The sequence below is a fragment of the Artibeus jamaicensis genome, unplaced genomic scaffold (genome assembly GCF_021234435.1).
Source record: "Artibeus jamaicensis isolate MK-2021 breed Jamaican fruit bat unplaced genomic scaffold, CSHL_Jam_final contig_415, whole genome shotgun sequence".
Classification (NCBI taxonomy): Eukaryota; Metazoa; Chordata; class Mammalia; order Chiroptera; family Phyllostomidae; genus Artibeus; species Artibeus jamaicensis.
This window is the reverse complement of record NW_026521823.1, coordinates 42015376-42027840: the sequence shown is the minus strand read 5'-3', so window position 1 is coordinate 42027840 and position 12465 is coordinate 42015376. Positions and strand designations below refer to the sequence as shown.

Sequence of the window (12465 nt, the reverse complement as noted above, 5' to 3'; positions counted from 1 at the left end):
GGAAGTGCATCCCGAGGGGCTTGCCTGTGCTCAGCTCTGAAGGAAGATGTAGGGTGTTCCCTGGTAGTTTTTCCCAACACCAAGCAGGGAGGGTTCAGGCCTTGCAAGTTGCTGGTAGATTTCCCTCCTAGAAGATAGACCTCTGGGGAACATTGCAAACCTGGGGACAGAGGGTGGGGGCGGTGCTGGGCCCTCTGCACTGACCCACCTGGGCTGCCACCCCCCTCAAGAGTGGGGCTGCCTGGCAGCATGTGGTCCTGACTCACTGGGGCACAGGAGGAGGTAGTGGGGTATAGGCAGGGGGCCAGGACCGGTTCTAACATGGAGGGTTCCCGAGGGTGCTGCTTGCCAGGGACTTTCCTGCTCAGCCCTCCTGCATCTCAACGGCATGTCCTGGAGGGAGCAGCGCCTGTCCAGCATCAGTGGGGGAGGAGGTCGTCTTGGGAGGAGGAAGCAGATGGGGGGGGCTGCTGCCCAGCCCCCCACGCACACAGTCCTCCTCTCAGGCCCCACTGGTGCCGCTGTATTCGGTGGTGGTTTCCTGAGTCCCATGGGGCTCTCGTCCTGGACGGAGTCTCCAGGAACGGGTGCAGGGAGGTGTCCGTGGGCACGGGTGTGGTTTCAGGGGGCGAAAGGTACTCAGTTTTTACATCCCAGTTCCTGTACTTCCTTGTCTCCCTGGTTACTTTCCAGAGCCTTCTGAAGGTGAGTTCGGGGCCTGAGGAGAGGGAGTGGTGGCAGCAGGTCCCGCAGTCGGCCCTGAGCACAGGCTGCTCGGCTGCTGCTGGGAGTGGCCCGGGTGCCCTTCTTCTCTGCTTATAACCAAGCTCAGTTCTTCCATCCCCCCACCTCCCGGATAGAGCCCACTGAGAAGGACATGCCCTTGGCCCCTGGTGTTTAGAAGGGGCTGTACCTCGAGATGGACCCGGACACCCACCATGGGCTATTCCACACGGCCGCCCTAGCCACGCGGTGCTGGGTGAGGGGATGAGGGCGCAGGGCAGGGGCCCTTTGGTCCTTCTGGACCCAGCTGGAATGTGGCCACAGTTTCACAGTCTTTTTCTCTGTTTGTGTCCGTCGTGCAAAAGCGGCAGGGGAAGGAACGTTCGCGGACCTGTCCCAAAAAAGTGATCACACTCTCTCCACCCCCCACTCCACCTCCCTGCCGGGCTTGTGGAGGCCAGCAGGTGACCTTGTGTGCATGCTCCATTGTCTGTCTGTGCCGTCCTGCCTGTCTGTGGGTGGCTGGGGCAGAGCCCACACCAGGACCCCTCTCTTCAGGGATAACTGTCACGGAGCAGAAAGACTGCTGGTGACTGGAGCAGCCTTTGTGGCCACACACAGTCACGCTTCTGCCGGACCTCAGGGGGGGGGTGCTGCTCACATTCCCACCCACGCGGTTGCACTCCGTTCTGCGTCCTGGGCGTCCAGCTCTGCACGCACGGGCTGAGGTTCTGTGTCACAGAGATGAGGCCCGAGCCCTGGGGAGAGGCACGTGCTCCTATGACGCCACGTCAAGCTGTCGTTTTTGCCGTGCTGCCCACGTGATGGAGCTGAGATGAGCTTTGGGAGTTTCCAGTGGGGCTGCACGGCAGACCTGCTTCCTTCCAGTTCTGACAGCCGGGCCCCTGCTCAGCCCTCTCCTGCCCAGACACCGGCCCTCCCCCGAGCCCAGGCAGACCCTGGGAAACTGCACTGTGGTGGGGCGCAGCAGGCAGGCACGGTGGTGAGCACTCTTTTGCGAAGCTGACCTTTGTGGTGTTTTCCCATAAAGTAAAATGCCAGCTGTGGAGGCAGCACCTGGGCAGGCAACTCCTCTGTCCAGGGTCGGGGCTGTAAAGGCCCAGCCAGTGCCTGGCCACTGTCGCCCCCGTGCCCATCTCTGCGTAAGAGCCGGTGCACAGGAACAGGGCCTGAGCGCTGTCCCCGCTTCGCAGAGGAGGAGCCTGAAGCGTAGGGCGGGGATGAGCTAGGAGCCCAGCCCTGGCCTTGTCCTGCCTGGACCAAAGCAGCTGCAGTGGAAGCTTCCAGGCCCTAAAGGGGCCCGAGGCACCACATCCCCGTGGCCCTCACCTGTGTCTTCTTGGGGCAGCACAGGCAGCCGACCCTGTCAGCCGGGTTCCCACCCAGCCAGGCAGGTGTCCCGTCCACTGGCACCACTTCCGGGCTTTGCCCCCCTTGCCTCCTCTTGTCCCCCTTTCATAAATGCTGCTTTTTCCCATGCTCCTGTGCAGGGACCACTGCACCCCCTGTCCCCTCGGGACAGTGTGTGTCACCCACCTTTCAGCTCTCTGGAGAGCCCCCCTCCCAACCTCCCTCTCTCCTCTGACCTTCCGTTTGGCGCTGCTGGCCTTATGCCCCAATAAGTCCCTGCTTATCATGCTGCTGACCTCACGGGGGCCGGGTGAGCAGCACAGCTGTGCTCAGCGTGGTCACCAGCTCTGGTGTCGGTGGGATTGGGTTTTCTTGGGGTGGGGCTCGGTTGGGGGCAGGGGTCTGTGTTGACATGATTCTGACTTTACAGCTTTGTCACTTAAGTCCAAATAGAGCTTTTAGATGGAGCTTAAATGTCTCCTTTGTTGCCAACAGACACACAGGGACCGTGATGCCGGCCACCGTGGCAAGCAGCGTCCCCACCATGAGCGGGTAAACGCATGAGCAGCCCGTGGCCAGGGTTGCTGAGGCCGCACAGATGGGCACGTGGCGGGAAAGGGATGGTCCCCCTCCCCTTGCTTTTTGCACGCTCCTGTCACCCAGCTGAGAGCCAGCGCCCTTTTGCTGACAGTGGTGACTGGTGCCAGCAGCATGCACAGCAGAGTGCCCGTCATGGCACTCCGATCAGGCAGGTCCTGTGGCTGGGGGCCCGTGGCACCCCGTTGCTGCCTCCGACCCTGTTCCCACCCCAGCACGTGTGTGGCTTCTCAGGGCACAGGGCAGGAGCAACCAGCAGGTGGCCTTCGTTCAGCTCCGAGGACAGTGGTGGGGCTTGAGGTGGAAGTGCTCAGTGACAGGGACTTCCTGAGTGTAAGGAGGACAAAGGGGAGGGAGGCTCCCACCACCCTCGGGGAGAATGGCGGTGACATCGGGCCGTTGGGTGACTTGATGGGAAGCAGAGGTGCCCTCCCCGTGGTTGCTGTCACCCGTAAAGGTGGCCTGGCAGGTGGGACAGGGGGCTGTGCTGGTGCTAACGTCACATGAGCTTGCAGCTGCCTTCCCTGCCCCTCCCGCCTTGGCTCTCTGAGAAGCCTGGCCCTGACTCCATAGTCAGTCGGTGGCTTCTTGGGTCCATTGGGAAGCTGGTCACAGGCCGGGTCCCTGTGCCTGTGATGAGCCAGGCACGTAGTTGGGCCACCCAGAGCATGGCTTCCACACGTGTGTGCCCGGCCTCTGCATTTTCAGAGTGGGGCCTCGCCCTGTGTGCTGTGGAACACGTATTTAATGAGGATTTGATGGTTTTTACCAAGACGAAGAGCAAGGGAAGCAGGTGGAATCCAAGGAGACGCCAGTGGGGAGGGATGTTTGGGGTCCGGGGCCGCCAAGTGCAGGAGGGAGGGCGGCAGCAGGGAGCCTCCTTCCGCTTCCCCACAGGGGTGGTTTCCAGACGCTGCAGTGCAGGGGCTTCTCAGGGTCACTGTGCCGTGTCCTTGCAGCACTTCCCCTGACAGTGCTGCACACACACTGCTGCCCCCCCCCCCGCCCCACTGCCACCCACACCTCAGCAGCATTCACTGCGCAGCCCCCCACTGGAAGTTCAGTCTGCTCTCCCTCCTGCTGGGTCGCACTGCTCTGTGGCCACGCCCCCCAGCGCCCCCTCAGCCGGTCATGGGGAGCACAGGCTGGTAACGCTCACACTGTCGTCCCTCTGTGCTGTGACGTCAGTGCGGGCCACTGGGAAACTCAGCATTTCTCATTTGCCAGAACCTGTGCCACCTTCCCTGTGTCCGGGGACTGCACGGGTCTGTCCCTGCAGAGACCCTGCCCATGCTGCCCACGGGCTGCCTGCAGTCTACAGGGGACCAGGAGCCTCATGTCCCTTCTCATGGTGACCGCTGGGGTCTGGCAGGCTCCTTGTGGGCAGAGCACTGGCGGTACGAGGAGGAAGAGCCACACTGCTGGCCTTCATGTGGCGGGAGCAAGCTTTCCCCTAGACTTGCGTGTCCTGCCCGGAGAACCCCGCTCGGGGGGTGAGAGGTTCTGCAGAGCCTGAGTCCGGGGGACGGGGTCGGGGACACCACGCATGCTGCTGAGGCCGCCGAGAGCCTTCCTTTTCCACGCAGCTTCTTGGGCCACGTCTGCGGTGGAAGAGGCCCTGGAAGTGCGGGCCGTGCAGGGCCGGGTCCGTGTGTGACTTTACGTTTCCCCTGATGCTTTTCTCCATCTTTGTCTTATAGCCAGAGTCTGAACCTTCCCGTCGATCTTTTGTCGACCAGTGGGAGCTTTCTCTTAGCCTCCGTTCCTCCGGCCGCCCCGCCTCCCCCTCCTCCGATTCCCTGCGACAGGTAGCAGAGCCGGGCGGGGCTCTGTGTGCCCGCGGCCTCTGCCCACGCCTCCTGTAGGGGCCCGTGTGTGTGTGCGTGTGCGCGTGTGCACATCAGCCTGTTTTACATGTGCCATTTGTGAGCATGTGCCTGTGTTGGAGAGGCTGCCAGCTCCTGCCGCATCAGGTTCTGTGGGCGTAAACCTGTCGTCAGTGCATTTCAGCTGTGTCAGGAACGGTAAACGCTTCTCAGTTGTTAGGTTTTTAATTCCAGATGTCTTTACATTAACACGTGTTAGAGAGCAGGAGCCCCAGCTTAGTGCATCTCTTAAGAGGCCTGAACATGCCGAGCACTGGGCGTCTGCTGAGCCGCTGTCACTGAGGGCTCCAGGCCTGAGGCAGCCTCACGGTCATGGACAGAGGACAGAGGGTCGCTGCCTTCCGTCCTGCTTCCTGTCCTCAAGCCCACGTTGGCTGCAGACGGGGCGTGTGGAAGCAGGTGCACAGGTGGCAGGCACCAGCAGGACAACTCTGGCCTTGGCTGCACTGTGACTGTTTCTCAGAGCAGAAGACCACCTGCTCTGTACGCCCGGGACAAACAGAGCCTCTCTTTGGGGGATGCTTGTCAACATCATCCCGTCCCTGAGACCAGGGTGTGACAAAGGGCTGTCCTGACAGTGCACTGTTGGGCAGGGAGCTGGGGGGCATGTGCAACAGCGTGGTCCCAGGGCTCGCTCTGCATCCCAGCCTTGCCCCTGACACCCAAGCCAGGCCTCAGTCACCTGCACAGATCAGAGGAGCGCGGTTCCCACTCCCTCTTGTCAGATCCCCTCTACCGGTTACTGGTCAGCTCCTGGCCTCAGGTCTCCCAGGGACCCTGAGCAAAGGAAGCTGCAGTGGGAAGGCAGCTTGTTTTTCTCAGCCACTAAAGTGCACCTGAGTCCTCAGCCTCAGCTCCAGCCAAGTCTTAGAGCATCGCTGACCCACTTTGACATGGTCAGCGTCCCCTCCAGGGCTTCCCGTTTGTCCTGCCAGCCAGGGCACACCTCGCTCAGCAGCTCCCTCGCACGTGGCTTTGGTGTCTGTCCACGCAAACCCTTCCTAACTGCAGTGCTGGCTTCCCCAAGACAGCTGCCCCTGGGAGCCCTGCGTCATGCCTTCAGCAGCAGGGTGTCCCACAGAAGGTGTCCTGACCGTCTGCACACAGAAGCGTCTCTGGGTGTGGAGCCTCCCAGGGACAGCCGACAAGACCCTGGCCTCGTTCCCTAGGCCACGGGCACAGTGGGGCTCCCTAGCAGGAAGGTTTTCAGTTAGAATTGGTTGGTTTCTACTGTTGCGTCTTCAGCATTGCTAGAAAGAGGACTGGTTTGGTTAGATTTTTTTCTTTTTTGACCTATAAAAACCAGTTCCTCTGGAATAGAAACCTTTTCTGACTCCCCAAGACTTAACAGAGTAGCGTGTCTGCATGCTGCGAGTGTGGGCCCTACGGCTGCAGCTGAACTGCCTGCCCCGGCCAGCCGGCAGCTTGCCCCTGGGGCCTGGGCAGAACAGGCACCCACGGTGCAGGTGGGCTGGCAGGGCCTTGCGGATAAAGCCGGGGGATGTCCGATGCACCTGATGGTGGTTACAAGTGGAGGGTCAGCCATGAGGAGGGAGGTTATCTGTCACGTGGAGAGTCTGCCTTCCCAAGAATGAGCTTTCTCACTGAGGCAATGACCCCAGAACCGTGCTGTCTCCAGGGCACCACTGTTCGGACAGCATGACCCCCCGAGTTCTCTGTGGGGTTTGTGTCCCCAGGGACAGAGGCCCATCTCACTCTGCTCTATGTGTGTGCCCATCATCTGCCTGCCCCCCCGCCCCCCCCATGCACAGCACTGTTGTCCCCAGACAGACATGACCAATGGGCCCCCATCCTGGGCACAGTCACCCACCTGACCGTCGCTCCTCGTGAACACTGACACCTGTTGCTTCTCTGCTTGTGGACACCGTGTGGGCATGGTCTGCTGCTGCACCTGTGTTCACTGTGCACCTTTAAAGAGTTCTTCATCTTAACTCGTTTTTCCTTCTCATTCCCTTCATTCTGGTCTCTGTAACCTCCAACCAATAGAAGTATATAAAGATGTACACGGGTGGAGTGAGCTCATTGGCTGAGCAGATAGCCAATCAGCTTCAAAGGAAAGAACAGCCCAAAACCCTTCTAGACAAGAAGGAACTGGTAAGCTCTGTACTGAGGAACCATCTCTAGATGTAACACGGCTGTGGCAAGCATGCCTGCCTCGATCTGAGAACCGCAGTGACACGTGGGGCCTGTGTGTGCCAAGGGTCCTTATTTTTGAGCCCGTCTGAGTTCTGTGACTGAATCTCCAGGGCTGTAATCGTTGCTCAGCTGGAATATTGGTGGAGAAGCTCACTCACTTTCTCCGAGAGTGACTGCTCTAGAGGCTGGGAACCCGCGTCCATGCAGAAACACGTGAACACGTCCTGTGCATTTGTATGTGACCTTCCCAAACAGTTCTGTCACAGCAGTTTGGTTTAATTTTAATGCAGCTCTGTAAATGGACTCGGGTTTCCTCCCACCGCTGCTTCACGCGGACACAGCAGCGCCTGGTGCTGAGCGTGGTGGGGGACACGGGGCAGTCACTGAGGCAGGCCAGGAGCAAAGGCAGCGTCTCGGGCTGCCTCGCAGCAGGGCCCCAGTGAGGCCTGCGCCCCTGAAAGTGGCCCGAGACAGCGCCCTGATGTGTGTGCCCCACCCTGCGCAGGGCTCCATGAAGAAGGAGTTCCCGCAGAACCTGGGAGGCAGCGACACCTGCTACTTCTGCCAGAAGCGGGTGTACGTGATGGAGCGGCTGAGCGCCGAGGGCAAGTTCTTCCACCGGAGCTGCTTCAAGTGCGAGTACTGTGCCACCACGCTGCGCCTGTCCTCCTACGCCTACGACATTGAGGACGGTGAGCCTCCCCCTCCTCCCTGTCTCTCCAGCCTTTGGTTCCCTCCACGATGCTGATGAACAGTCCCTGAAGCCCTGGGGCTGCAGCCCTGCGTCGCACAGGGACTGGTGGTGAAAGCGGCCTGGACGTAGTCACCTCCCATCCTCACAGATGCAAGAGGCACCCTGTGGATCAGTCTGGTCATGACTTTTGAGAGGGGGGATCCCACTTGTTGTCTAAGCTCAGTGGCAGCACCTTGACAGCAGTCCCCCTGCCTGGGCTCTCAGGCAGGGTCCTCCTGAGAACACCAGGACTGAGCCGGGGCCTCTGCTCATAGCCACAGCGGCTTGGGTGAATCGAGTCCTGACAGGGACCCAAGCCCGGCAGAGGGACATGTGCAGTTAGGAGATAGCCATTCGGGCACCCAGACTGCCCTTGTCATGCGTTAACAGGCCAGAGGCCTATCAGTCAGGAGAGGTCGTTACAAGCCAGAGTGGTGGACTGAGGGGAGGTGATTCACCGTCCTGACCCTGGGGCCTCCTGCCCCGTCAGTGAGCAGCCCCTCCCAGTGAGGGCAGGACCCAGGCGGCATCAGGATGAGGAGGGTGCTGTCCAGGCTGGACTTGTATTCCCTTGTCCCATACACCTGCCTTTCGGGTAGCAGCTTAGAGCTCCTAGGACTGGGCTGTCAGGAACAGCCCCTTCATGTCTCTCTAACTGTCCTTGATGCCTGTGTTACTTCAGCCTCTTCCCAAGCGATTGGCCTGGTAAGAGGGGCTTCCCCTTAGACCGCGTACTCTCAAGGACACACGCAGAGTGCGATGGCTCTCTGGCTGTGATGATGAGGCAGGTGTCTTGGAGCTGCAGCCGTGCAGGGGCGTCAGATGGGGCAGAGCTGTGGTGTGTAGGTTCCAACTTGAAGGACACTCGGGAGCTCAAGAGCCATTAGGAATGACTGGTCCAACCTCAGGCTCGACACAGAGCAGTGCAGAGGGAAGAGCTGGCCCACTTGGCGGTGGAGGGTGGGGGTGAGCACTGGCCAGCTGGGTGAGTGCCCTGCTCTTGACCTGGGGCAGGGAGACAGTGGGCTAACCCAGCTCCCCTGGGCTAACCCGGGTGGACTTTGTAATGGCTCCATCAGCCTCTCCACACAGGCCCAGTGAGCTGGAGAAGAGTGTGGAATTTTAGGAGCCTGTTCTCCAACCACTGTGTGATTCAGAACTCAAACTGCAGGGCCTCTGATAAGGAAAGAAAAGGCTGGGGAAGGTGAGGCTCAGGATGAAGGAAACCACCCGGCACTGTGCCGGGCCCTTCAGCACATACAGGGTCCTGCCCCCCTTACACCTCCCTTGGGGGCTGGTTCTGGCACTGTAATTTACAAGTCGGGGAGCTGAACTCAGAGGTGAAAAGGTGCTTGTCCGCGTCTGCACTCTCTGAGGTCCCGTTCAGTTCAGATGCTCTGGGAGCAGTAACTGGGCCCGTGTCAGGTCCAAGTGGTGAACTGAGAAGCGCACATTCCAGGAAAAAGCCGCATGTCTTCCCCTTGTCCCTGTGTGCTCCTCCTCTCAGCCCTGGTAGAAGGATGCAGGCCGCACTGAAAGTAAGCTGCCTTTTTTCTGCCAAGTACTAGCTTAGTTTTGACTCTGCCAAGTTTAAAGACGAGAGCTCCAAATCAGACAGTGTTTCAAGTCTCCCCCGTGGCTCTGAGAGGGAGCGAGTGCAGGGCCCCACCCATCCCTGCCAGGCCCATCCAGGCCCCACTGCAGCTCCGCCCGGACTGCTGGTCCTCCCGCCTGCCCCACTGTTGCCCCCATAGGCTGCTCCCACAAAGCAGCTGAGATGTAAATCAGATCTCCCCAGTCCGAGTTGGCTGCTGTGCAGACGGCAGCCAGCCTTCTGGTGGGGGGGGGCCTCGCATCTGCCGCCCAGCCTGGGTCTCCAGCCTCTCCACTGGGAGCTGCCCCCAGGGACCTGCGCCCCTGCACTGGTTTCCTGTCTGTTCTGCACACACGGTTACCTCGCTGTCTCCTTCCCCTGGAGCGCACTCCCCCCATCTTCTCGGGGGTGTCCTGTCACTCACATCCTCAGAGGCATCTGCACACCTGGCCTGCAGGGCTTACCACCACCTGGTCCTGCTTCACACGCTACCTGCTCCCTCCACGCAGAGGCCAGACCGGCTCCTGAGGGGCGCGTCCTCGGTGATTAGCTTGCCGTCTGGGATGTGATGGCGCTGGGTGAACGAGGCAGGGCCTGGTTTCCCTGTAGCTGCCTGTTTTCTCCCAACTCCCTCGTCTGCCCACTTGCATATTTAATCACCACGATTCCATATTTCGTTTACACTGTGTGAAATCAGGGACTTGACTGCATCAGCCATAACCTGTGTTCGCGTGTCATGTGGGTGTGGCGGGTGCTTGGGCGCAGCGGCTGCCAGGAGCACCTGAGAGCCAGGCTTCTGATCCCGTCCGACAATGGCTGGTGGGGCCACCGGGCAGGCTGTGCAGCCTTTTTGTGAAAGGCGGACGAGAGGACTGACCTCGCTGGACTCTGAGGGTTAAATGAGTTGGTGTAAAATAGTTATAGTAGAGTCTGGCACATGGTAAGTGTCAGATAAAACGAGCTTTTTTTGGAGTAGCAGAAAGCACCCCACCAGGTCGAGAATGAGGAGGAGACCTGTCAGTGGGCACCTGTGCCTGGCATGCGGGGCCAGTGGGTCCTCGGGTCCCATGGAGGAGCAGAAGCCGCGTGGTTCACGCAGCTGTTGAAAGGTGGAGACAGAGTTTAAACTGCGCTCCAAGGTCAGGTTCCTGTTAGAAGCAAGGTTCTGCAATGTCTTTGAAGATGGCCTTCGGTTAGGCTCGTGCGCCTTGCGTTTAAAACCTCAACCATTTGTCCTTATTAATTTAGAATATCGTGAGTAACTCACTGAGAATCTGCTGGTAGGTTAATCTATTCTGCTGTATTTTAAAATCTAGGGTTCTACTTTAGTAGGAAAAAGCAAAGTAATGCAGGGAAAAGAGTGGAAGAAAGGAATGAAAGTAACTGTAACTGATTGTGATCATCTGACACCATAATAAGCAAGACTCCTGGTTACAAGTAACAGGATTCAGTCAGATTGGAGTTGGGCATTGGGTTCCGGTCTTCCTTCCAGGAGCGGCCTCGGGGAGGCTGCCCCCTGCACCACTCATAGGAACCCCAGAAGGCTCTCAGTAGCCTGGCTCAGTCACATGCCAGCTCCTGGAGACCACGCCCTGGGTGGGCTTCAGGGAAGGGACGTTCTGCCTGACTCCTCTGGGTCATGTGTCCACTTCTGTGGCGGACAAGGCCAGGCCCTGCAGTCGGGAGCCATGTTGGAATCACATAAAACACAGAAAAGTAGTGTGTGACGTCAGCACTCATATGTTTTTCCTGGTTACATTTTATCTGAGTCCAAGTTAAAGGTGAAGTGGTTCATCACAGATGGTGAAGGGAGATTGTGTCCCCGGCAGGGACGTCAGCGGTGAGGTGGCCCATCCTGGCCCGTCTGCCATGCCTCTGGGTTCTGACTAAAGTGCCAGGGCTACTGGGAAATGCTACGGCTATGAATATTACTTAAAATTATGAAAGTTCATAAACTGCTTTTCTAAGATTTATTCAGTGTTGCAGGGGAGTACAGGTAAAAGAAAAACAGAAATCAGTCTCTTTGAAGGGAAGAAATACAAGCAGATCACCAGGCGAAGGGGAAATGGAGAATTTAGCTTGACTTCTATCTGGGACCCCCTCCCTCCGCTTTCTGCCCAACCCCTGCTGTACTGGGGCAGGTTGACACGTAACATCGTGTGAGGCTAAGGTGCTGGTCTGGTGCGTTACTGACTCAGCTGGTTGCCGCCCTAGTGCGGGCCCCTCTGTCCTGAGACCCCCCCTCCCAATGACCTTCAGTGCAGCGCCCGGCGCTGTGAGCGACACCCCCGTGCGGCAGGCCCCTACCCGGCTGCTCTCCTAACGGGAATCCTGTGCCCTGCACCTTGTCCCCACCCCTCAGCCTGGCAGCCAGCCCTCTGCTCTGCTTCCCTGGATGACACATGAAGTGACATCACGTCGTGTTTCTCTTTACCTGTGTGTGACTTTCACTGAGCCCAGTGCGCTCCAGGGCCACCACGCGGCCGCAGACAGCACTTTCCCTTCTGGGTGACCAGCTGCACTTCATCTTGCGTGTGCCCACCCTCCCTCCCCGCACACCCACCCCTGGCTGTTGGGATGGATGCTGCTGTCACGTGGGTGCAGACGTCTCTACAGGGTCTCGGCCTCAGTGTCTTTAGATTAACCACCCAGGAGTGGAGCTGCTGGATCCTGCGGGGTCTTATTCTTAACTTAGTCCACCCTCCACACAGTTTGCCACAGTGACTGCACCAGTTCACAGTCCTGCCCTCAGTCACGAAGGCTCCTTTCTCCCCACACCCTCGCCAGCACTTGCTCACGTGGGCTTGTTGACAGCCATTGTGACGGGCATGAGGTGACACCTCATGGTTTCTGTCACATCTCCCTGACCAGCTGCCTACCGGCCACTTGTTTGTTGTCTTCGGAAAACCGTTTCGATCAGGTCGTTAGATTTTGTGCTGTCGATCTGTGTAAGTTCTTTACATAGTTTGGACATTAACCCCTTGTCAGATGTAATTTACGCACCTTTTCTCATTCAGTTGGTGGTTTCTTCAGCTCATAGGAGCTTCTCGTTGAACGCAGTTCCACTTGCTTATTTTTTGCTCTTTGCTGTGCTTTTGCTGTCGCATCCGGAAAACGACTTCCCAGGCCAGTGTCCAGGGGTCAGTCCCCTTTGCTTCTGGGAAGTTGGCAGCCTCAGGTCTCATGCTAGGGGCTTCCTCCACTTTGGGGTCACTCTTGTGAGTGGTGGGAGACGGGCCGATGCCCGCTTGTGAGTGGTGGGAGACGGGCCGAAAGCTCTCCCCGCTTTCCCAGCACCACTGACTGGAGGGCTTCTCTCCCTGTGGAGCCCCGTGGCCACTTGTCAGAATCCGTGGGCTGTGCACGTGCATTTAGTTCCAGGCTCTCGATTCTGGCCCGTTGGC

At 58.9% G+C, this 12465-nt stretch overlaps 1 protein-coding gene across 8 annotated transcripts in view; it reads left to right on the top strand.

Annotated features, from left to right (window-relative positions):
- The window catches only part of MICAL3 (microtubule associated monooxygenase, calponin and LIM domain containing 3), a 124901-nt gene that overhangs the window by 64541 nt on the left and 47895 nt on the right, over nucleotides 1-12465 (top strand). For 7 of the 8 annotated variants that reach the window (XM_053665489.1, XM_053665488.1, XM_053665487.1 and 4 more), the window contains one exon: nucleotides 7240-7426. In XM_053665489.1, coding sequence (XP_053521464.1) covers nucleotides 7240-7426 — 187 coding nt within the window. Of the gene's footprint in view, nucleotides 1-1088; nucleotides 1188-2589; nucleotides 2647-4391; nucleotides 4500-6584; nucleotides 6693-7239; nucleotides 7427-12465 lie in introns of all 8 variants that reach the window. The other variant, XM_053665490.1, reaches the window with a different exon arrangement.